Below are 23482 nucleotides of genomic sequence, written 5' to 3'. Positions count from 1 at the left end.
AAACAGTTTGGATATTTTTTATTAATAACTTAATTTAACATTAGCATTAGTAAAGAGTTCAAGTTTTCTGGGCTTCTCATTTAAAAAAAAAGAGCATATGAAGCAAAACTGAAACTTTTGAAGGTGTTTGCTGTCGACTCATACTCAAAGTAGTCGATCAGTTTTTTTTTTTTTTTGACCATTTGAAATGGTTGACGGGTATTTCCGAGCTCTGGTGAACACACCTTCCGGTTAACCAAATGGCCGATCAAAACAGTTAGAAGGAAGCTTTTCCGGCCTGAGGCGGTATTGCTTCGTATAATGATACGTTTGAGCTAGAGAACATAATTTTATAATCGTTTATTATCTTTGAATAAATATGTCGACCGTCAACGGACGAATTTTGTAACGCTCCGCCGTGTGATTCAAATATAGTGAAAATAACCGAAGTTTAATTCGCGAAAAGACGCTCAGGGTAGGGATGAGTACGTGTGCTCGTGTCGCCCGTGATAATTTTCCATTTTATCTTTGAATAATATTTTTTCTTTGAAAACTATTTAGATAAACGATAAAGTAAAAAAAAAGACGTCGTGTTAGAGCGCAAGCTCTAAAAACATAGTTAAAAAATTTAGCAACGCCCGGCAACAGCAACAAGACGACCGTCGGCTCTCGTCATTCAGAAATAACGCTAACTTCTCTATAACAGGGGATCAGTTATAAGAGGGGATCAGTTATCAGCACCAAAAAAATCTGCAACAGTGCAAGCGGTCAGTGCCCAACCGGCCAAATACAAAATGAGCCACGGAGTTACCAATGCCCGTCCCCCGATCTGTACAACCTTACCAACAATTTGTTAATTACAATAACTACCAGCACAATGCCCTATCTTTTAAACTGTGACATCGACCATAACGACAACAAATTTAATAACAGCTCAAACCTACCCAAAAAAAAGGTAACAAAAATGCAAACGGAGCGTTATTAAAAACTGGAATCGATCGCAATTTGTAGTTGAAAAGGAAACTAAGCCCACAATCGAAAAAGAAAATTTATGAATCTACAGTAAACAAAACTACTGAAATAACTACTCCAAGTAATAGGCTGACAACACCACACACCTAAGTCCAAGCCATTAAGTCCGCCACCTATATGTTCGCCAAGAAAATTTTGTAGAACTGGTTACAAAAATAACAGATCAAATTGGCGTAAACAAATTTTACGTCACGTCCATTAAAAGGGGCAATATAAATAAATAACGATTCATGTAAATGACGAACAGGACCATCAAACAGTGGCTGAATTTTTGGACAACGGGAGAATAAATTAATAAACCTACCAACTGAAAAGTAGCAAAGGACTACAAGTGAATCGAACCAACAGTTCCGATCGATGAAAAGGGCTTTGACGTCTAAATGGCCTTGAATATAATAAATAGAAAAAAAATTCCCCAGCCAATGTTCAAGGTAGAACTGGAGCCTGAAAATATGCACTTGAGAACAAATGAAGTTCTACTGCACCGTAGAGTCACCATTAAGGAACCTCACAAACGGAACGGACCCGTCCAGTGCACGAATTGTCAGGAATACGGACATACAAGAACGTACTGCCTTCCTGCGCGCCGTCTGCGTTGCCTGTGAGAGGCCTGCCCTGTAAATAAGGAGGACCATTCTGCCAAAAAATTTAGCAACTGTGGGGGAAACCACACCGCCAACTACAGAGGCTTCCCTGTCTATAAAGAGCTAAAATCACGACAAACCCAACAAATTACTTCAGCTCGAAACCCAGTCAGCCGACAAAACATACCGTATATACCATCAACCCCGACGCCGGGAGTTTCTTTTGCTCAGGCGCTAAGATATAACAACGGGTCATATGCCTCAAGGCCTAGGCCGACACCTTCCCAAGCCACTGCAGGAATAACGCAGCAACAGAAATCGAACCAGGGTCCAGGTTGGTAACTATAACAAACACAATAGTAGCATTGCAGCAAACGCTACAAGTGCTAATTTTTACGCAAAATCTCCTTTTGGACCTCTTAGTTAAACAAAAATTAGATGCACATAACCGAGATCTTGCAGATCTTAGACCAATAAGACAATGACGTCATGCTTATATTAAAGACTCACTTTACGAAAACAAATTATTTTCATCTTAAGGAATAAATTTTGTTCGACAATTCATCACGATGGTAAAGGTCATGGTGGTTCTGGCATTGCCAATTGCCATTATTTGCAAAAACTTATTTACAAGCTCATAGATCACCTGCCTCGAATGAGTGGTTAGAACTAGCCAACAACCATCTACGTAAAGCTTTAGAAGATGGAAGAAATCTGTGGAAAGCTAAATCAGGCATATGCCCACCAATCGAGAGTGAGTCACCTTTACATACACAAACAGGAGGTTGGGCTCGAAAGCAACAAAGAGAGGGCAATTACATTTGCCGTTCATCTAGAAAACGTTTTCAAACCACTTTCAGCAACAAATATATTTGTAATCCGAATAATCGACAATCATGAAGCAATATCATATTCCAATCAGAATGAGTTTCAAGAGTCATAAAATGTCAAGAAAAAAAAGCGCTGGCCCACGATCATAGAATTGACGTGTTGTGCAGTATATTTTCTTACCGTAATGCTTAACAGCATAATGAAATTGGGCTATTTTCCTCAACTATGGAAGAAGTCTGTCATCACAATGATCAACAAATCAGGAAAGGACAAGGCACCTACATGTCCCATAATGCCATCCCAGTGCACTAATTTGGCTTCCGCGAAGAACACGGAACTATTGAACAAGTAAACCGTATATCATCCGAGATAAGAAATGCATTTGAAGGACGAGAGTATTGCTCCGCTGTTCTGGGAGTCTACTTTGGCTAATAAGGTCCCGTTTCACCACTAAAACTGGAGTATAAATCACTGTTTTACAATGCAGTCCTTAAGCCAATTTGGACGTAAGGCTCCGAACTATGGGGAAACGCTTGCGTTTTGAGGTTATGACACTACATTGTTGGCCTCATTCTTTGCTTATTTTTTGTTTTAACTATACGATTTTACGAAATTGAGAGCAAGACAACCTATGAAGATTACAATGAGCAATGAATAAAAAAAATGGTCAGAACAGATACCCGATAGTAAAAAAAATGAACCGGATTTTGGTATAAAAATACTTTTCGATGAAATACCACCGAGGCCGATACATGTATGAGCAAAATTGTATTTAAAAAGTACAATTTTGCTCATTTATTAGATTTGACAACAAAACGAAATGAAAAAGCGAGGCTTTAATGAATACGAAATATTTGTTACTATTAAAAGGTAACAACTGAAAACATTTAAGCGTTAATAATAATAAACAAAACCATTAGGCTTAAATTTAAAGTTAAAGAGGCAGTGTGACCGTGATTTTATAACCAAAAAATCTCAAGCAGTATCCATGTTGTCTCTGTCTCTGTGCTTCAATGAATTCGTCAATGAATGAGGCGAACAATGTAATGTCATACCCAAATTAGTAATTTAAAATAATCAAAAAAGTTAATCTAGAGCTTTAAAAACCGCGACAGTGCCCTCACTCGATATTTTCGATAGTGATAGCTTTAAACAATCGATAACATCTATACTATTAAACGCTTTATTGTTGGTATAGTTTTTTATACTACATTTTCAATTTGTTAAAATCAATATTATTATGAATTCAAACAAAACAAAACAATGAAATCTGTTCTTTGGAAACTTAAGGAATGTTGTTAACAAAATAAAAATAAATTCAGTTCAGTAGACATTGAGCCAAACAAAAATTAGATCCATTGTTTGGAAAGTAAAGTTACATAACATTTTTACCATATGTAAGTTTATGTTTAGTCTAGTCCAGCAGCCATTAATTTTGGTTTAGCATTAAATGCTCTCGCTTTAAGAAGGCCCTTCTGTTTGACTTTGTTTGGCCGGCTCTGCAAAACATCCTCTCAGATTCCGTCGAGTAAGCACCAGACTTGGTTGTTCCACTCGATGTATCGATAGTGGCGAAAATATTCGATGGTGACCCGCAGCACAGCCGCCATCGATAATATCGATACTATCGTCGAATGTTTTACAGCTCTAGTTCTGAGAACTATTACTGGGGCACCGCAGTACATGCGGAATGAAAATAACCAAAAAGATTTAAATGTGGGATCTGTAAAAGGTGAAATTAGGAAGGTGAAGGCCAAGTACACGCCCTAGCTTCTGGCCCATCCTAATAGACTTGCGCATTCTTTAATCTGGAGCTCTAGCCATACACGAATCCGCCGAAGAGACCCACCAATAATAGTAGGGCCGCTTTTAAAACAATAATAATTGTAATTAATTAAATAAATAAACTAGATTAAGATTGGCCTACTTGTCGTTAGTCTCTAAGAGATAAATTCGATAAATAAAACACGGTATAAACAAAAAAAAACATAAATAATCATTGACGTAGTAAATTTTATGTTTCTTATTTCTAAAGTGCATCGACGTAATTGAACATTTCACAAGTTTGTTTTATTTGTGTTTTGCTTAAATTATATGTTGGAAAGATGTTAAATTTAATATATTATATAGACTCGCTAATTGATTAAAACGAATTTGAGAGATACATTGATCAGTGATTACATATTTATACCCTTGCAGAGGGTATTATAATTTCAGTCAGAAGTTTGCAACGCAGTGAAGGAGACGTTTCCGACCCTATAAAGTATATATATTCTTGATCAGCATCACTAGGAGAGTCGATCTAGCCATGTCCGTCTGTCCGTCCGTCTGTCCGTCTGTCCGTCCGTTTATATGCAAACTAGTCTCTCAGTTTTAAAGCTATCTGCATGAAACTTTCCCAAAAGTTGTCTTTCTATTGCAGGTAGTATATAAGTCGGAACGAGCCGGATCGGACGACTATAGCATATAGCTCCCATAGGAACAATCGGAAAAATAAATGAAAAAAAATTATAACTTTGCTGTTTTTTAATTTTTTGTTTAGTTCTTCGAGATATAGTAATGGTTTAATATTTCAGAATTACGGTTTTAATTTCATCAAAATCGGACGACTATAGCATATAGCTCCCATAGGAACAATCGGAAAAATAAATGAAAAAAATTATAACTTTTCTGTTTTTTAATTTTTTGTTTAGTTCTTCGACATATAGCAATGTTTAATTATTTCAGAATTATGGTATAAATTTTATCAAAATCGGACGTCTATAGCATATAGCTCCCATAGAAATAATAAAAATATATAAAATAACTATCTAATAATTGAGCTGCAAATAATCATAGTTTCAATGTTTTTTTTTAGCACATACTCAAGTAAATCATAATTTAAATGTTTTCAAAAGTATTTAATTAATGCAATAGCTGCAAGGGTATATGAACTTCGGCTTGCCGAAGTTTGCTTTCCTTCTTGTTTTGGTATAATATATTTGCAGTTAAACTTGTTGTATTTTCCAAATTAAAAAAAAAACATTGTTTTTATCATTTACAAAATGTTAAAGTTATCATATATGACATTTTGTCGGCCAATATTATATGGGTTTTTTAAATTTCTATACTTTTGTGTTTTTTTAAATGAAGTTGGTATATGAGCTAAAATAAAAGTGTGGCTTAGTCCTAAGTTTTTCTTCATCTATGTCTCAACTCTTCATGTTTTAGTATTTAAGAAATAAATTTTCCCTCTCTTGTTAATTGTAATACCATTTGTAAATCTTTGATATACTAACGGAAAATGTGTAATGAATATATAAAAATGTGTATGGCATCCATTTCTACTTAATCGTTTACAAGTCTTTTTATGTCTTCGCATTGTCTATTTATAATTGCAACTATTTCTTTAAAATCTTTGTATTCAATTAATTGATCTTGAAATTTTCTAATAATTCCTCCAAACCTTTTTTATCATCTTCTGATAATGTTGCAAATAAGTATTTATAAGCGGTTTCTATGATGTTCGTTATTTAAAGGTATTTGTAAAATCTCTGTGTTCAGAAGTAAATAGCCCTTATTTGAAGTGATAGGTGTAATACTTATTTGTTGAGCTGTTGTCGATGTTATTTTCTTCCACGTCAGTATGGTCAGTTTTCCCTGGAAAGAGTAAAGAGATTTTGCGCTTTAGATTTTTTTTAATTTACCTATGTGTTTCAATACTTTATGATCTCTATTAATTTCTTGCCAATGCTTTTCGTCTTTCTGTTCTAATGCTCTTGTCTTTTTGAATGGCTTTACGTTTTATTTCTTTCTCAACTTTGGTATATCTAAGATCTACATCATGTTCTTTGCGGTTTTTATTTATTTTATCTTTTTCATGTTCTTTTTGATTTTGCATATACCATACCATAAAGAAAGATTTGAGCAGGAGTTTTACCCGTGGCATGGGTTATTTCATGATTGTAAAGATACGTTGCTTTATATATATTCATTAATTTGTCTTCAGCATCTGAGATCTTATTTATCTGTATTTATGATTCTAAGTTTTTAGTTAATTGCTCTATCAAACAAAAACCCCTCTTAGCGAGGTAAAAAAAAACATGACGATTAAACTGTCGACGCACAACATTACTGTTATTAAATTTTGTGACGAAAATAACAAATTCACATTTTAAAATTTTTTTATTCGTCAAGCTCCAACAAAGATTTTTATTTACACAGGCTTGTTTTTGTATATATAAAATTAAAATTATTTTTAATCGTTAAAAGCTCAAATAAGGTTTTTGTCATAATCGAACTGGCCTTGCATAGATTTCTGGTCGTTCATTATATATCAAAAGTTGCGTAATCTCAAGACGCAAAAATAAAAATAAATCGTTAGTGGCGTTTTCAAAAAATCCGTAGCTTTAGTCGTTTTTCTCGCTAAGCTAGCGGGGTTTCCAAAAAGTGGTAAAACAAACGTTCTTCAGCGCGAGCTGTTTAATACAGTAAAAAGATTTTCAAGTTTTGAGAAATCAATTTTGGCTAAGGTTTCTATTAGAAGTTTTCTTCCTTTAGGAAAATCACAATGATTTGAAAAGCTTAGATACAAATAATATTGGAATTTTAAATTCGAAATATTAATTTAAAGTTACTGATTCTCCTATCGTTTGGACATTTGTCGACTTACTTTCATCTGGATATTTTAAAAAGTTTCTTCCGAGGCTGTAGTCTGAAAACTTTAAAATGTGTGCATTGGCTCAGACTTACGTTGTAGATCTGGATCTGAGCAGTTCGGTCAGTTTTTTGGACAATATTAGTACTTAGGGTATTTTACACATGATTTTTTTGAGAGGATCTAGGATAATATTGATTACTTAACGAATCATTATTATAACTGCTATTATTACCCCAGTTCCTATTAGATTCGAACTTGTTCTGTCTCTGTTTATTGTTGTTTATCGATTTTGGTAATTATTATTTTGGAATCGACCTCTTTGATTATTATCTTACTGATTATTGGGTCTTGTATTGGTATTTCAGTTTAAGCTTCTTAATGAACTAAAATACGGATTTTCCCCTTCATCATGACAGTTTTGGGACGTATACCAGCGAGGTATATTAAAGACACCGAGATTTTTATTTTAATATACACCGGAATTTTTTGTTTAAAAAGTTTATGTCTGCTGTTGTCGGTAAAGGCGTGTGAAATGTTTTTAATAAGGGGAATGTTGATAACAGGCGAGGGAAATATTTATGTCTATGATTGATTGATTTGAATAACTCTTATAGTAATGGGTATCTCGGGATTTAAAGGCTGTAACAGCAGCTTTTTCTTCCATAGGAGGTACATAATTTAGAAGGTGAGGGTCGCTGTAATTCGCTGTTGCCCTTAGTGTTGCCGTTCATGTACATAGTATTTTTAAGAGTTGTGTAAACTTTTCTTTTCAATTTTGGGATTTATTAGAAATGGACATCCATTTTGGACGAAGTCAGCTGTTTAAAGGCAAAGGCTTTAATGTTATTAAATGAACAAACAATGATTACATGAAAGATTAGGAAGGAATTGACTTTCATTTGACTTGTGGCCTACAAGGAGCGCGGAATGACACACATATTAATGGGGAAGTCTAGCAGGAATAAAAGGATTAGGGAGTTACAACCACCATATCATCCATCATAGGTCAACATCAGTTGATAAGCCATTAGCTGAGACACATCTTTTAATTTGCGAATGTCAAAATTGTATTTAGTTTTACGTTGATATCCATTTTATTGGAGGGAAAATTAAATTTTGTATTCTCTTTTTTTTTCTTCGTTTATTTCTCGAAGGCCAATAAGCCTTTGTAAGAAGGTTGCTTCTTTTTTTTGCTACAACTCTTTTAAGCGGCTGTGTGCAGACGCTATTAGGTGAGTGGCTCTGTCTATGTTGTATTTGTCGAAATCCTAGTGATTTCGCTAACTAATAGCATTGGTGTTTATTGATGTTGATAGGGGTCTTAATGGGTTTTATATGAATTTTTGGTAAGGCTTGATATTCAGGCTGGCAACATTGCTCCCAAAACAAAAAACTTTAAACGTGAGTCTTTACAAAAATTTGCAAAAATAAATTTAAAACGTCAAAAGTGCACTAAATCTTTCTAAACAAATTAGAAACATTTATTAATCTATTGCGTTAAAAGTCATGACGCTATTTGGAATCTCACTAATCCGAAACAAAGTTAAAATAACGCGGCCAAAGAGGAGTGGAAAGTCAAAGCCTACATCTTGATAAAAATGGCAAACTAAAATAAAGAATTCACAATAATATTGTCCTTATCATTATAACTAATGATGTAGCAACAGCAGCCATAACAGCATTAGTTTATACTAAATTTATTAGTTATCAGGATTTTGGACTGAGCGCGCTGGATAATGTCGATGTTGCTACACCTCGCGTTCCCCCACAGCAGACTGGCTTAAGTGTAGAGTTGTAGACCAGGACCTTGTTGTCCAGGCAGGGAACGGGCGTTTAAAATACAGTGAAGCCTATTATAAGTAAGTTGCCTGTCAAGGTGGACGCCGAGATTTGTTATATCGTCGGCGGAATAGTGAGAGATACGTTTGTCTGATTAGAGTGAATATTATATGTTTGCCGTTTTGCTCATTTATTTTTATACGCCAGTCTGTCAACCACTACTCCAATACCACGAGGTGATCAGCTATATTTGCTGTTGCTTGAGTTGGGCATCTGTACCGACCAATGTAGATGGTGTTTATGATGGAAAGAATTGCACCAAGGAGGCTACCTTGAGGAACTCCAACTTCTATTATGAAGTCGTTATATATTGTATCGTTGCATCTTACTTGGAAGACTCTTTTGTAAGGTACGACTCAAGTAGCTTGTGGGTATATAATAATATCGTTTCAATTTTATACATTAGACCATCAAGTCGAAATCATGATGTCAAGGAATATTGCTATGCACTGTTCCCGATACTCAAATACTGTCCGTATGTCTGATGATATTCTGTTGACTTGCTCCTTGGTTACATGACTTTCTCGAAAGCCGGGATAACATTGTGTGCTTTCAATTATGGGATTATGCGTGTCAGAAGGCATATTTCGAATAGTTTTGAGAGACAAGACATAATTGGTCTCTACGAATCTGTACGAATGATCTTTGCCAGGCTTCGGAAGTAGTCAAGTCCTTTGATCCCGTTGGACAATTTTCAAATGTAAAAGAAAGTCTGATGTCTCTCTTATCAAAACACAAACTGCCGCCGCTTGCTTCTATTTACAGAGTCATGTTTTCTTTACAGAAAAATGTTAGTTTAAAGAAAGATCAACTATATGTGCTTAAAATATATGTGTTTATTTTTTTCTTCCTGAGGCAACGGGACCATAATATCAATGGTTTATCTCCTTTAAGAATGCTAAGAAAAAAGCTTTCTGCTTTTCCAACCTTTGCGGTCTGTCACGATCTTAAAACGTTTTTCTTGCAAATAAATTCGAAATCTGTATCTGTATTCGAAGCTATGATAGTTAGTCATGAACCGTCGTCGCGTTGTGCTCTGGGCCTAATAAATCTACCATTACGCGAAGAGACAATGTTTATATTGATTGGTCAATAAATCAATATAAAACTTAACACTTAAAAATTTGAGTTAACCCCTATTACAATGAGTCAAAACGACGGTCGGAACCAACGTCATCGTGTGCAAGATGAGAGACGGCTCTCAGTACAAAGAAATAACGCGTTCATCTTTTTTAAATTAACCGAAAATAATGAAAGCTCTGATCAAGCGCGGTCAATTCCTTCTAACTTGACCGAATCCTTAAACGTAGCGAGCGATAAGGCGCGTTCTTGCTCTCCCTGTCTACCATCGATGTCTCAGCAGCAAAAGAGCGCTGAATGTGCTCCAATGCAGGTATGCAATGACATAGCTCATCAGCAGTAACTAGCACCGCAATTTCTTTAACTACGTCAACTGCAACTGTATCGAATGGGCATTTAACGACATCACAGCAACTTTGTCAACAAGAGCTAGCAGCGCAAATATTAATACGTCTGCCGCTGAGCTGCCCTAAAATCAGAACAAAAACATGGAATATGTTAAGACTGTGCAGACTGGTATGGATCGCTACATCCAAATCAAAAGGAAGCTGAGCCCTCTAAATTCTCAACGCAAAATAACTCGTGGTAATGTTAGCCTAAATACAAACCGATATAAGATCTTGGCAGACGCCTCTGACGTTGAAGCGGCCTAATCTACTGAAATCCTAGAAAAGGAAGCTAAAGCCTCCGCCTATTTATATTCGAGAAAAAGTTCCAATGTTCCAATACCGCTTGTCAAGCGAAACACTCAAGAAACAAAAGTTTAAATTAAGTCTGAATATAATTATAGAGTATTATAGAAATTTCTTACCAAGAATAAAAATAATTTTTCACGTATCAGCTAAGAAGCAGCAAGGGCCTGCAAAACGTACTTAAGGGCATAGAGTCCGACGTAACGCCTGCAGAAATAACAAAGGCGCTACAAGATAAGGGCTTTAACGCTAAGGCAGTCTTCAATATCCTTAACAGGAATAGAAAGCCGCAGCCACTCCTTAAGGTACAGCTCGCACCAGAAATTAGTGCATCATATAAGCAATCTTCATTTCCTTCTGCACCGCAGAATTGCAGTTGAGGAACCGCACAAACACAATGGCCCGGAACAATGTGCGGACTGCCAAGAATATGGCCATACAAATTCTTACTGTAAACTGCGTCCGGTGTGTGCAGTTTGTGGAAAGCTTCATGACTCCGCGCACTGCCCAGCGAGCAAAGATGACTGCAACTCGAAAAAGTGCGGCAACTGCGGTGTCAATCGCACTGCTAGCTACAGAGGTTGCCCAGTTTATATAAATCTATTGATTCAAATGCTGGTTTCGAGGCTATTCATTCAACGGGAAAATTCATCCAGACGGTAAAGTACTTGGTGGGACTGGAATTCTAATCAGAAGCCGTATTAAGCACCACTATCATAATAAATTTGCTCAAAACTACCAACAGGCAACATCTATAAATATACAACTAAATACTGGCAACCAACGTACCCTAGGCGCCGTAAACTGCCCCCTCGCTTCACTAAAGCTGACGATTAATTTATGCAGTGTTTCAACCAATTGGGCTAAGTACAGGAAAAACATTAGCTAACACGGAACTATCACTGCCCGCCGCTCTCGTTAAACAACACTCTACTCCGCAAGCAAACGAAGTGACGTATCTAGGAGTACATCTCGACAGAAGGCTCACATGGCGCCGGCTAAAGCCAGCAGCCTTCATTGGCTTATCAACGCTCGGTCTCTCCTTAGCCTTATATATAAAGTCCTGCTTTATTAATCGGTACTAAAACCTATATGGATATACGGCTCCCAGTTATGGGGGAATGCTAGCAATAGCAATATTGACATAATCTTGAGAACAATCACCGGGGCACCGTGGTACGTTCGCAACGAAAACATACTTCGTATGTTATGTACTTCATTAAGCTATCTTTGCACCCTTACAACTTGGCGAGAGGTCTGTCTGTGACTTAACGTAAGGAACGCGCAACCAGAATGCAGTCTTAGTATACTGTTAGTTAAATGTTAATGTAAGGATTCGTAAACTTATAGTTAGTCCCAAAATTGTATGATACTTAGATTCTGTTTCAGTTGTCCGATTAGAAAAATAAAATATTTGATGCAACTGGCCATAATCTTTCTTTTGAAGAAAAAGAGCCCCAAATCCCAAAACACTTGCATCAGAAGAATTAATTAGTTTTCCCTCAAGCGTTAAAAAACCTTTTAACTCCAATTACCCTAAAACGAATGACCTGTCTTTCCTCAGCAGATCGAATAAGGGTTTAGCTATTGTAGAACCGTAATAAACCGTCTAAAATAGGAACATAAACCTGTGTGTATATGGAAAATTTTAAACTGCTTCAATAAAAAATCCTAAAATTTTCCATTCATAATTCTAGCCTGTTATCAACTAATCAACTTGTAAATACTCATTTTAAAGTTTCTTAATGTTCGTCCGTATTAATACTAGCGGCTATTAACAGGAAATATTAAAATTCCCTAAGAGAACTAGGTGATCATTATTCCTAAGATAAGATTGAATAGTTTCGATAGCCGATAAATGTTGCTTGCAAGCACTAATGTCACATCGTGGCACATATGACTTATTTTTTAGGCAGAGACAGAACACAAAATTATCGCTGACGTTAGAAACGATCTTTTGAGAAAGAAGGTTGAATTGACCGCACCACACCGATTTAAAAAATAATTGATAGTGAATGGTGAAGGTCGAAGTTAATTGGAAGAGCCTGGTTTAATTATTTGATCTCGTGTTTTAGGTTTATTAAAGTATTATTTACTTAAGCTTAAAAAACATCAGTAGTAACACCCCGATTTAAGCGTGAGGTAAACAAGGTTTAAAGTCGAGCAATACCAAAATTACTTTAGGCTTTTGAGGTGTCAGTCCCGAAATGGAAAGTGGTAACGACGCTTGCACATTACTCGAAGATAATGGTTTGGAATTCAAAGACCGTGTGCTCCCAGTTAAGTCGATGTCAGCAGGAGCAATGCGTTGATAAGGCCCGGATTCCGGTGTTTAACTAAGTTTGAATTTCGTTAAAGTTTGTATGCAGATCCTTAAATTCTAGATATAATATGTTTGCCGCATAAATACCTTAATCTACATTTCCAAATGTCTGCACTTTGGTCATAACGCAAAAGGCAACAGGCTAAAGCGATGTAATTTTGTTCGGAAAAGAACATTTAGTGGCACAGCAGGTGCCTTCGTAACCCCATCTGGACAGTACGAATATTTAAAAATGCCTTTTGGTCTCAAGAATTCCTCCAAAAATCTATTTCTACAGTTATCAACAGAGGGATGCAACCAAATAACAATTCGTTACTTACCCCTTCCGATAAATGCTTTTCATATTTCGATCGTTTTATAACTTCTTTTTCATTCGAATGTTTAAAGTTTTTTGTAAAACTTTATCGTTAGAAACATTTCGCGTAATACAATCCGATGTCAGCACTCAAGGTTTCGGAGTAATACTTCTTCAAAAATAATACAATACTGTAACGACCTTATTTCTTATATCTTGTTCAGAGAGGTTGTGGGATCGTTCCAGCAAAATTATATTTGGTGATTGCCTTTGAACAAAAGATAACGCAAGGGCTATGCTAGATCTGTAGGGTTTTATTTATTCTTTTTTTATAATTGCTTTGTTATTTATTTATTGAAACTTATCCTTTCGGATACTAACAATGAGTATATCAAATCTTAAGGTAATAAGGTATGACTGAGTACTGCGGCCATGAAAATTATTTCTGGGTTGGGAGGTCGTTGCGTTGAAGGCGGGTTCTTCTGGAATCCCGAGTCAAGCCTCTTGTGAGATGATTTGGGTGAACAGAGAGTTTTTATTGTAGGTCGCTTTTTGTTTGTTGATTTCATATTTTACTGCAAGAATGCCGAGGTCCCGCTTATTATGTTGCGTGGAATGTTTCTTGTCACCGCAAAATCTATTAATCTATTATTAACCCAATAAGTTGCTCAGGCTTATACATTATACAATTGGGAGTCTCGAGTCGTGATCCACAGTGCGTATGTTTAGCATTATAGTCTCCTGCAGCCATCTCCAAGAAAGTTGTAAAAAACCAGGAATTGTCCTTCAGAAATTGTAAAGCGGAGCAGGCAATGTACAGCGGCTAAAGAAAGGTTTCCGTTATCTGGCTCACTATGATAGACGTGGCATGCAAGTAGTTAGTTGAAAACCTTTCTTGAAAATGGTGCTTGATGCGCCGTGGGCTTTACCATCAAGATAATCTGTGCGGTAGAAGGTGTGGCCTCTTATTTGGAAGTTGTATTTGCTTGTAAGTTGCGTCTCTACTAGTAGCATGGTAACAATTATTGATTCCAGTGTGCTTTGTGACTGTCCTGGGACCTGCTGAAAGTTTCCTAGATTAGTGGGTTTTCCGTTTCTAATTGAAAGGCATCGGCGTATGAGAAGCCCTTCTGGGTATTAAGCTGATCAAATGAGGATCTTGCAGCCGTGCCGAAAAAAAATTTCCGAAATCGCTTTTGAGTAAGTGTACACGTTTTGAGGTTTTTGATGGCGCGTGGTTGTCACTCGTCGCATGCGGTTTTCCAACTCCTTGTAGAGCACACAGGCCCTGTAGCTAGCAGTGTGATTCCTTCCGTTTAGCTGTCAGAGTTTTTGTTGCCGTTGAATTTGGCGCTGCGGTCGACGACTTCGCAGTCGGTTCTGCGATAAGAGCCTTTACTTTCTATGCCGCTGCAAATTGTTGGTGCGCCAGTGGTGGAGTCTGATGGTGGAGGGTTTTACACTGAGAACTCCACGCCGCAGAAAAAGGCGTAAGAGTAAGTAGAGAGGTGGAGCAAGACCGTGCTCTTTGGCTTTCATGTGCCGAGTTAACCTTAGTAGATGTTTTTGCACTTTATAGAGCTTTTTTCAGCTTGGCCCTATTAATAATTATGCACTTTTTTTAATCATATCGTTGATTTTTTGAGTTGAATAACTATTTATTTCTGATTTATCGTCTTTATTATTTATTTATTTGTAATATACCATTTTTTTATTTTTGTTTGTATGTTTTTTATTTGTCTTTAAAACATTCACTTTCTTCAACTTTTACCGGAGCTCGCGCGAAACACGTCCTCTCACTTCAGCTTCACTTATTGAATTGGGTTTTTTGGTCTCCTTTAAATATACTCATATGCACTTGTCCGGATGAATAAATTTTAGTCCCTTAAAAGCATGTAAACAAGGCAGGAAATATTAAAATTCCATAAAACAATTAAGTGACCAATATTCCTAAGATAGGACTGAAAAGTTTTGGATATACGATAAATGTTGCTTGCAAGCACTAATTTGGACGTTTATGCACTTTGATCAGTACAAACAAGTGGCCTTACGACCTCAAGCAATGCTTGTAACGCGCGGACGCCAGAGGGTTGATCAAAACGAGATCGCGAGAGGTGAAAGAAGACGTACAAGAAAAGGAACGGACGGACAAGTTCAAAATACATACGAAACAAAATACTACATACTAATTTCGTGCTAAGTAAGATAAGATTAGTGCTTTCAAAATTAATTGTTATAGTCATTACATAGTACTTTTAAAGGCTCATGCATATCATAGTTCGATTCGACAATGGCTTAAGATAAGAGGAACATAGTTCCTATTAATTCTATTAGGCACAGAAAACTGTTGGCGACCCTGTAACTCGGGACTTTTCACTTCTCCGTGAATAAGTTTACGAATAAAAATAATACCAGGCATCTTTCTACGATAAACTAAGTATGTAAACTAATTAGAAGAAGTCTACTAGGGTAAGATGGTAAGATAAGGTTTGCATCCCAATTAAGGCCTCGTAGAGCAAATAGTAAAATGTTCTTTTGCACAGATTCTAACCGGTCAATTTTTACACTATATTGGGTTTTCCAAACAGGTGAGCAGAACTGCAGAATTGGACGAACTAATGAAATGAACAATGTTTTTGGGACATATAGATCATCAAATTTCTTAGACCACTTTTTTTTAATTACAAGCATTCCGCTGGCTTTATTCACCATGGATGAAATATGGTCAGGAAATGTAAGTTTTGGATGGATGAAATGTGGATGAAATATGGTTAGAAAATGTAAGTTTTGGATCCAAAATTACGCCAAGGTCATCAATATATCTAATTCTATTCAACTTACAACCACCTTACGTAATGTCACATCGTGGTGTTGTGTGGGTCTGAAGCCCGCCTTTTTACCGTTCGAACCTTGGTCCGTTGTTTACTGTATGACCTCCTTCGCTGTTGCTATGCAGCTCACCTGCACCGAGGTTTGTGGGGAGTTTTAAGACTCCTCACAATACAAAGTTTCACCCTATTGCGTATTTTTCTCAAGGCGGAACACCGGCCGAGTCAAGCTATCATTTTTATACCCTTGCAGAGGGTATTATAATTTCAGTCAGAAGTTTGCAACGCAGTGAAGGAGACGTTTCCGACCCTATAAAGTATATATATTCTTGATCAGCATCACTAGTAGAGTCGATCTAGCCATGTCCGTCTGTCCGTCCGTCTGTCCGTCTGTCCGTCCGTTTATATGCAAACTAGTCTCTCAGTTTTAAAGCTATCTGCATGAAACTTTCCCAAAAGTTGTCTTTCTATTGCAGGTAGTATATAAGTCGGAACGAGCCGGATCGGACGACTATAGCATATAGCTTCCATAGGAACAATCGGAAAATAAATGAAAAAAATTATAACTTTGCTGTTTTTTAATTTTTTGTTTAGTTCTTCGACATATAGTAATGGTAAAATATTTCCGATTTACGGTTTAAATTTCATCAAAATCGGACGACTATAGCATATAGCTCCCATAGGAACAATCGAAAAAATAAATGAAAAAAAATTATAACTTTTCTGTTTTTTAATTTTTTGTTTAGTTCTTCGACATATAGCAATGTTTAATTATTTCAGAATTATGGTATAAATTTGATCAAAATCGGACGTCTATAGCATATAGCTCCCATAGAAATAATAAAAATATATAAAATAACTATCTAATAATTGAACTGCAAATCATCATAGTTTCAATGTTTTTTTTAGCACATACTCAAGTAAATCATAATTTAAATGTTTTCAAAAGTATTTAATTAATGCAATAGCTGCAAGGGTATATGAACTTCGGCTTGCTCAAGTTTGCTTTCCTTCTTGTTCGAATTAGAAACACTTTCTATAAATATACATGCTTAGTAAATTAACTATACTATGATACTTGGAGGGTATTTCTTTTAAAATATTAAATGACTGCAACTCATTGACCCTAACGCATAATCGAAGAAGCTTGAATGCCAGAATCAAAGAGCGGGCCCTTGAATTGGAAAATTAAAATTATGTTATTCAGCATTGCCTTCAACCGATTATAAGCATACAAGAAACAAATTGTCACGAACCAGTTTAATTATCACATGAGGATAGCTTACATTTTCAGTTACAGGCTATAAGAAATAAAGACAAACTAATTTCAGTTCTAAAGGAGAAATTAGGAGTCTGCGTTGATTAAGAACTACTTGCTTGACGGGCTTGTTTATACAATACAATCGGTTTTTCCCCCTATATGTGCCTTTTATGGAGCTCTGGAGTTTTGAAGAATTACGGGAACTTGCGGATGATTAGATTCAGGACGTTTAAACTAAAAGCGCCAAAGTCGAAAAAACAAAACACCTCTTACTTTCACTGAAGGGAATTTGTTGCTGTGTGAAATGTTGACTCAGTAATCGGGTCAAAGAAAAAAATCATACCAAAATAAAGAGGACCATATAAAATTAGGAAAAGTCTTCTAAACGACATAGACGTGGTTTGGGACATAAAGAATTCTCAAACTACACAAATACCATTCGATGGTGTGTTTGAAGCTTGTAGATTACGAAAATAGGCAGATAATTACTTAAAGCTTATTTAATTGTTATTTATTATTGGGACTTTGTTTTTATATATTTTACCAAAAAAAAAAAAAAAAACACTTGACCTCGAGACGGCAAAACATTATATTAACAACTAATTTTTTTTTTGAATATCAAGTTAATTTTTAATCTCTAAATAATTGATATGTTATGTTTAAGTCTATCGATATCAGCGTTGAGATTACAAAACACTTCTATCAGGATCGATACTAGGATATGGAGAGGAAGAACACGTGTGCTACGAAATAAATTAAATAAAAGAAGATCTACAACAAACGACTTAACCCTAATAAGAGGATTTGTTTTCAACCAGTTTATTAGCTTCTAACCTTAAGAAGGAAGGTACATCCGGGGGGAACAAAAAACAAGAAAGAACGCGTTTTTCGAGGTCGCCGACTATTAGATTTCCGTTACTCAGCTAACAAATTTAATTCAAAATATTCCCACACAAATCAATCGAAGCTCAGGTGGCGCCATCTGTCGAACTGCATGGCCAACACTAGAAGCTAAGAGCGTGCGGCACCCCCACCTCCGTTTTAAAATAAACTTGCTCTGCGGAAGAATTACTAGAATCTGTATTTCAAATCCCAAATCTATAGCTTTGTTTAGTTTTCGAGATCTCGTCGTTCATACGGACGGACAGAAAGACAGACAGACGGACATGGCTAGGTCGACTCGGCTTTTGATCCTGATCAAGCACACATATACTTTATATGGTTGGAAACGCTTCCATCTGTCTGTTACACTTTTCTACTACCATATACCCTTGTTGTGGCAGATCTGAAAGTGGTCGTCAAAGATTTTCAGAAGTCTGCTAAAGGTTTTTCACTTGTGATTAATAACATAGAGTATGTTTTGATTTTCACAAGTTATAATTTTTAGACTTTCAATCTTGAGATTTAATTATTTTCTTACAAAGGTTGAATTTTAAACGAATTTAAAACGCTACCAGCTTGTAATAGTTAGATGTCTTTTCTGGGAGCTTCTGTGATTTTGACTGTTGGCCGGTTTCTCATCAAAATGGTGTTAATTTTTTTCTAGCTCCCAATCTTTCTTCAAATATTTGAATTTGTTAGCGATTGGTACTTCATTGTATTTAGTTTTCCTATTAATTTCAACAGAATTAGAGCGTACAAATCTGCCTTAATTATCAGATCTTCACTCCTTGGTTTATTGAAGTCGGGGTCAGCTAAAATTAATTTTTCCCATTTTGATTTGTGTTGCCTTGAAAAGCCTTTATTAACTGAGAAAGAATTACGGCGTCTGCTTTGAAAGTTTTTCTGAAGTCATTCTTTTAATATTAAGATTTATTTTGTGCTTTGATTTGTTTTCTGTCGTGCAAGAGATCAAGTTTTCGGTAATTTAAAAATCTGAGCAGATTTTCCGAAATTATTGTGCAATTGCTAACTATTGCCAACCTGATAACTGTAGTAATGACACAGACTTTGGGGTGCTGTCCTTACCATCACTTACCATTGGTGAAGGAAACTAGAGTTGTCTAAAGACCAGAATTGTAAGGACGGTCAAAAGAAACTCTTCTGCATTTTTTAATAAGTGAATAATAGTTTAATAACTGATAACCTGATTATATTTTACTAAGTTTTCGTTAACCTTAACTTAGGTGAAATTGAAGTCTTATCTATGGCAATATTTGCTTTCATCGGCGGGAAACCCACTGAGATTATCAGTGTAAAGTGGAAAAAATTGTGCGTTTTAAAAGTCAATCAATGTAAAAGTCAGTTTGTCATCAGTCCGCATTGCCCAACCAGTCCAGCTGTCACTTGATCGTAATACGATCGGACTGTGTTTCGGCCACACACCCTCCCCGTCACTCTTGCTCGTGTGCCAATGGATCGTCGCGGGCCGCGCAAAGCGATGATCTAGTGTCAAGGTTGTCCGTCTATGTCATTTTCTTAACCTTTTCCATTGTTGCATCATCACCCTAAGGTTATATTATAAGCACATTTGTAAGAAAATCTAGTGATTTGAGAAAAGCCGACTCTACTCTTGTTCGCATATATATGTAATTTTCCCGATATATATAATACACTATCAAACTTAAAACAAAAAAAATTGTTCTTTATATTATATGTTAATGTTTATGTTAATGTTTTGCTTATATTTTTTTTTCATTTGCATTTGAAAATGGATTAATATATTTGCTCATTATTGTTATTGGTCTATTTTTTTTTATTTTGGTTTTTAGTGGCTTTGGCGGATTGTTATTATTATTTCAATCGTATTGTTTTTGTATCTCAAACTGGAGCATTAGGATCCATGATATATTGTTGAAGGACGAACATTTTTAGTAGTATTGAAGAAGTTATATGATTGTTGTTTTGCGATTACCCTACCGGCAGCGTTAATAATCCGCTCCAACGATAAGTTTGCTGATTTAGAGCTGGTTTTGGTGCTGGATAAATACAGTCAGAATGTTTTGCTCATATTTGTTTATTTATTTGCATTTGAAAATGAATTAATATCTTGGCTCATTATTGTTTATTACTCATACGTTACAACCGACCCCATTTCAGCAATTCAATTTGTTCTTCCTTACTTTCTAATTCCCTTTTCAAAATATTGTTTATACTCGTATATTGTAACTGTTAAAAATTATGTAACAGGTATATATATTCTTGATCAGGATCAATACACGAGTCGATCTAGCCATGTCCGACTGTCAGTCCGTCTGTCTGTCTGTTTGTCTGTCCGTCAGTATGAACGTCCAGATCCCGGAAACTTTTGTTATCCAGCGATTACCCACCGTGTCTTCGGCAGCGTTAATTATCCGCTCCAACAATAAGTTTGCTGACTTAGAGCTGGTTTTGGTGCTAGACAAATTTAGTCAGAATGTTTTGTTCATACTTGTTAATTCATTTGCATTTGGAAATGAATTAATATCTTTGCTCATTATTGTAATTGGTCTATTTTTTTTATGTTGTTATTAGTGGCTTTGGCGGATTGTCATTATTATTTTAATTGTATTGTTTTTGTATCTCAAACTGGAGCATTAGGAAAAATTTGGTAGATTCCAGGATCCAGGATATATTTGGAAGGGGCTTCCAAGCTAAGGGAGTATTCTTGTCAGCGAAAAAGACTTCAAGCTTCCAAGATCAGATTGTTGAAGGACGAGCATTTTTAGTAGAATTGAAGAAGTTGTACTTTCAAGTCTTCTTTCTGTGTCATGAATTTGTCCACTTCAGAATATCTGGTTCTTATCTGCAAGGCATCCCTCCTAGACAAGTTACATCGGGCTCAGCTTGGGTTGTTCGTTGATTTTAACTCGCCGTCGTCTTTTCTCTGTTCTGGCATGGTAAAAGGTGAACTCCCGTTCAAAAGCCGTTTCACTCATAAACTATTGCCAGAATTGCACTCAGATAAATTACACGGACTGAACTACCTTTGCCCTATACATGGGTGAAAAGTTAAGCATTCCGTTGTCGTAACCTATGGTGTCGGTTTTAAAATTGCTAAGCAATGACCCGGTTGATTTGGAATAGGGGTTGTACATACCCATACAAAACTATAAAGTTTGGAGGCACCTACTCGTTGCTTGAGTCACTTAGTGCTGTTTCTATGTTGAAATTAACTTTAGGGTTGACCTAGGCATGACCTCTTTCTAAAAGATTTTTTTTCCGAGTCGATCTAGCCATGTCCGACTGTTAGTACGTCTGTCTGTCTGTTTGTCTGTCCGTCGGTATGAACGTCGAAATCCCGGAAACTTTTCTTATCCAGCAATTACACACCGTGTCTTCGGCAGCGTTAATTATATGCTCCAACAATAAGTTTGCTAATTTAGAGCTGTTTCTGGTGCTGGATAAATACAGTCAGAAGTTTGCAACGCAGGGAAAGAGACATTTCCGACCCATAAGATTAGCATCACTAGGAAAGACGATCTATCCATGTTCCGTCCGTTTCTACGCAAAAGTTGTCTTCTTGTTGCAGGTAGTATATAAGCCGGAACGATCCATAGCGTTCTCTCTTGTTTTTAGTACTTATTTTTTGGAACTACGATTTAAATTTGATCGAAAGTCGGACGACTGATCATATAGGTCCCATAGAAACAATCGGAATATTAAAAAAAGGAATAAAGAAAAAAATTTTGACACTTCTAAATTTAAACTTTTTTTAAATTGTATTAGACTTATGAATGGTTTAATTATTCAGAATTAGGCTTTTCATTTTATTTAAATCAAAGCAAATTCGACAAGCCGAAGTTTGCTTTCTTTTTTTTAATATTAAAAAAATATATTGATTGAAATGATAGGTCACTTTAACTTGGCTTGTAGTCAAAAGTAATTTTAATTTGGAAGTTTTAAAATGTCCGCAAATTTATAACCTTAGTAAAACATTTATAACCTTAGTAACAAGCTGTTACATCATTTTTGTGTACATAACTTCTGGACAGGGCTAGATTCCTTCATACAAAAATAAATACTGGCGATTTCACATACAATTTTACCCCTGCCCCGGTTTCGTTGAGTTTCTCGTGTTCTGTTTTCCCAAAGCATGTTCTGGCTTTGTAGCTTGTTAGGTGTTCACCAAAATTATATTTTTTAATTAAAATTTGACTTAAAAAGTTTTTATTAAGAATCTCAATGTAATTTCAGCACTTTAATATATCAAATTGGCCTCTGGCCAAGTTCGATATCGAGGCTGATAATGCGAACTACACTTGTGTCTCAACGGGCAACACAGTGGGACCTAGCATCAGGAGTCGCACTTATTTCGGCATTGAATGTGAGTAACATAATTATGCTTAGCTATATAAAAACCATGCCTTTTGCAACAGACGCACCGGACAATACAACCGTCTCGGAGAACATTGTTTATGTGCAAGAAGATAAAATACCAGGCCCTGTGATATGCAAATCCCGAGCTAATCCAGGTTAGTTGTTTAAACCATTTAACTATATTCGTTTACCGTCAAGTCCCATATTTATAGAACCTTCATATAAGTGGTTTTTTAAAAACGAAACTATAGCTAATGGAAATGCATTAATTATTAATAATGCTATGAAACGTACTGATAATGGCACCTATACCTGTCTTGCCTATAACAAGCATGGTAGCAGCACTGCTGAAACCGTAATCAAAGTTCATTGTAAGTAATGGTAGTGACATACGTCAACATTTGTTATTAATATTCAAACATTATTTTATAGTTAAGCCACGATGCGAAATCGAAAGACGGGAAATTGACGATCAGGATACTCTTATTTGTACTGCTATTGGAGATCCTTCGGAGGTAAGTTTACTATATAACAATAAAGAAAGCAATCTTCGCCAAGCCGAAGTTTATACCCTTGCAGCTAATTTAAAAACTATATATTTGTGTGGATATATGTTTAACACCAGTTGAAGTTTGATGATTTTCTGCTAAATTATTCGATCCCTATGGCAGTTTTACGACATCGTTTTCCGATTATAATAAAATTAAAGCCGCAATTCGAAGTATATTTAAATCAAATGTAAAACGTCTATGATAATTTTGTTCATATATTTTTCCGATTACTATATAATATAGTCGGAAGATATAAATAAAACTAAAACCGTATTTCTAAAATAAGAACCTTTTTCTCAAGCTATGATGA

General features: G+C 35.9%; 1 protein-coding gene across 1 annotated transcript in view; it reads left to right on the top strand.

Annotated features, from left to right (window-relative positions):
- LOC128260242 (uncharacterized) overlaps positions 1 to 23482 on the top strand; it is a 133561-nt gene that overhangs the window by 84028 nt on the left and 26051 nt on the right. Inside the window, 4 exon segments of the mRNA XM_052993066.1 lie at positions 22499 to 22628; positions 22681 to 22776; positions 22834 to 22992; positions 23054 to 23136. Coding sequence (XP_052849026.1) covers positions 22499 to 22628; positions 22681 to 22776; positions 22834 to 22992; positions 23054 to 23136 — 468 coding nt within the window.

The sequence above is a fragment of the Drosophila gunungcola genome, assembly GCF_025200985.1.
Source record: "Drosophila gunungcola strain Sukarami chromosome 3L unlocalized genomic scaffold, Dgunungcola_SK_2 000031F, whole genome shotgun sequence".
In the NCBI taxonomy this organism is placed as follows: domain Eukaryota; kingdom Metazoa; phylum Arthropoda; class Insecta; order Diptera; family Drosophilidae; genus Drosophila; species Drosophila gunungcola.
Note: the sequence above shows the minus strand (reverse complement) of the source record. Positions and strands in the feature narration are given on the sequence as shown.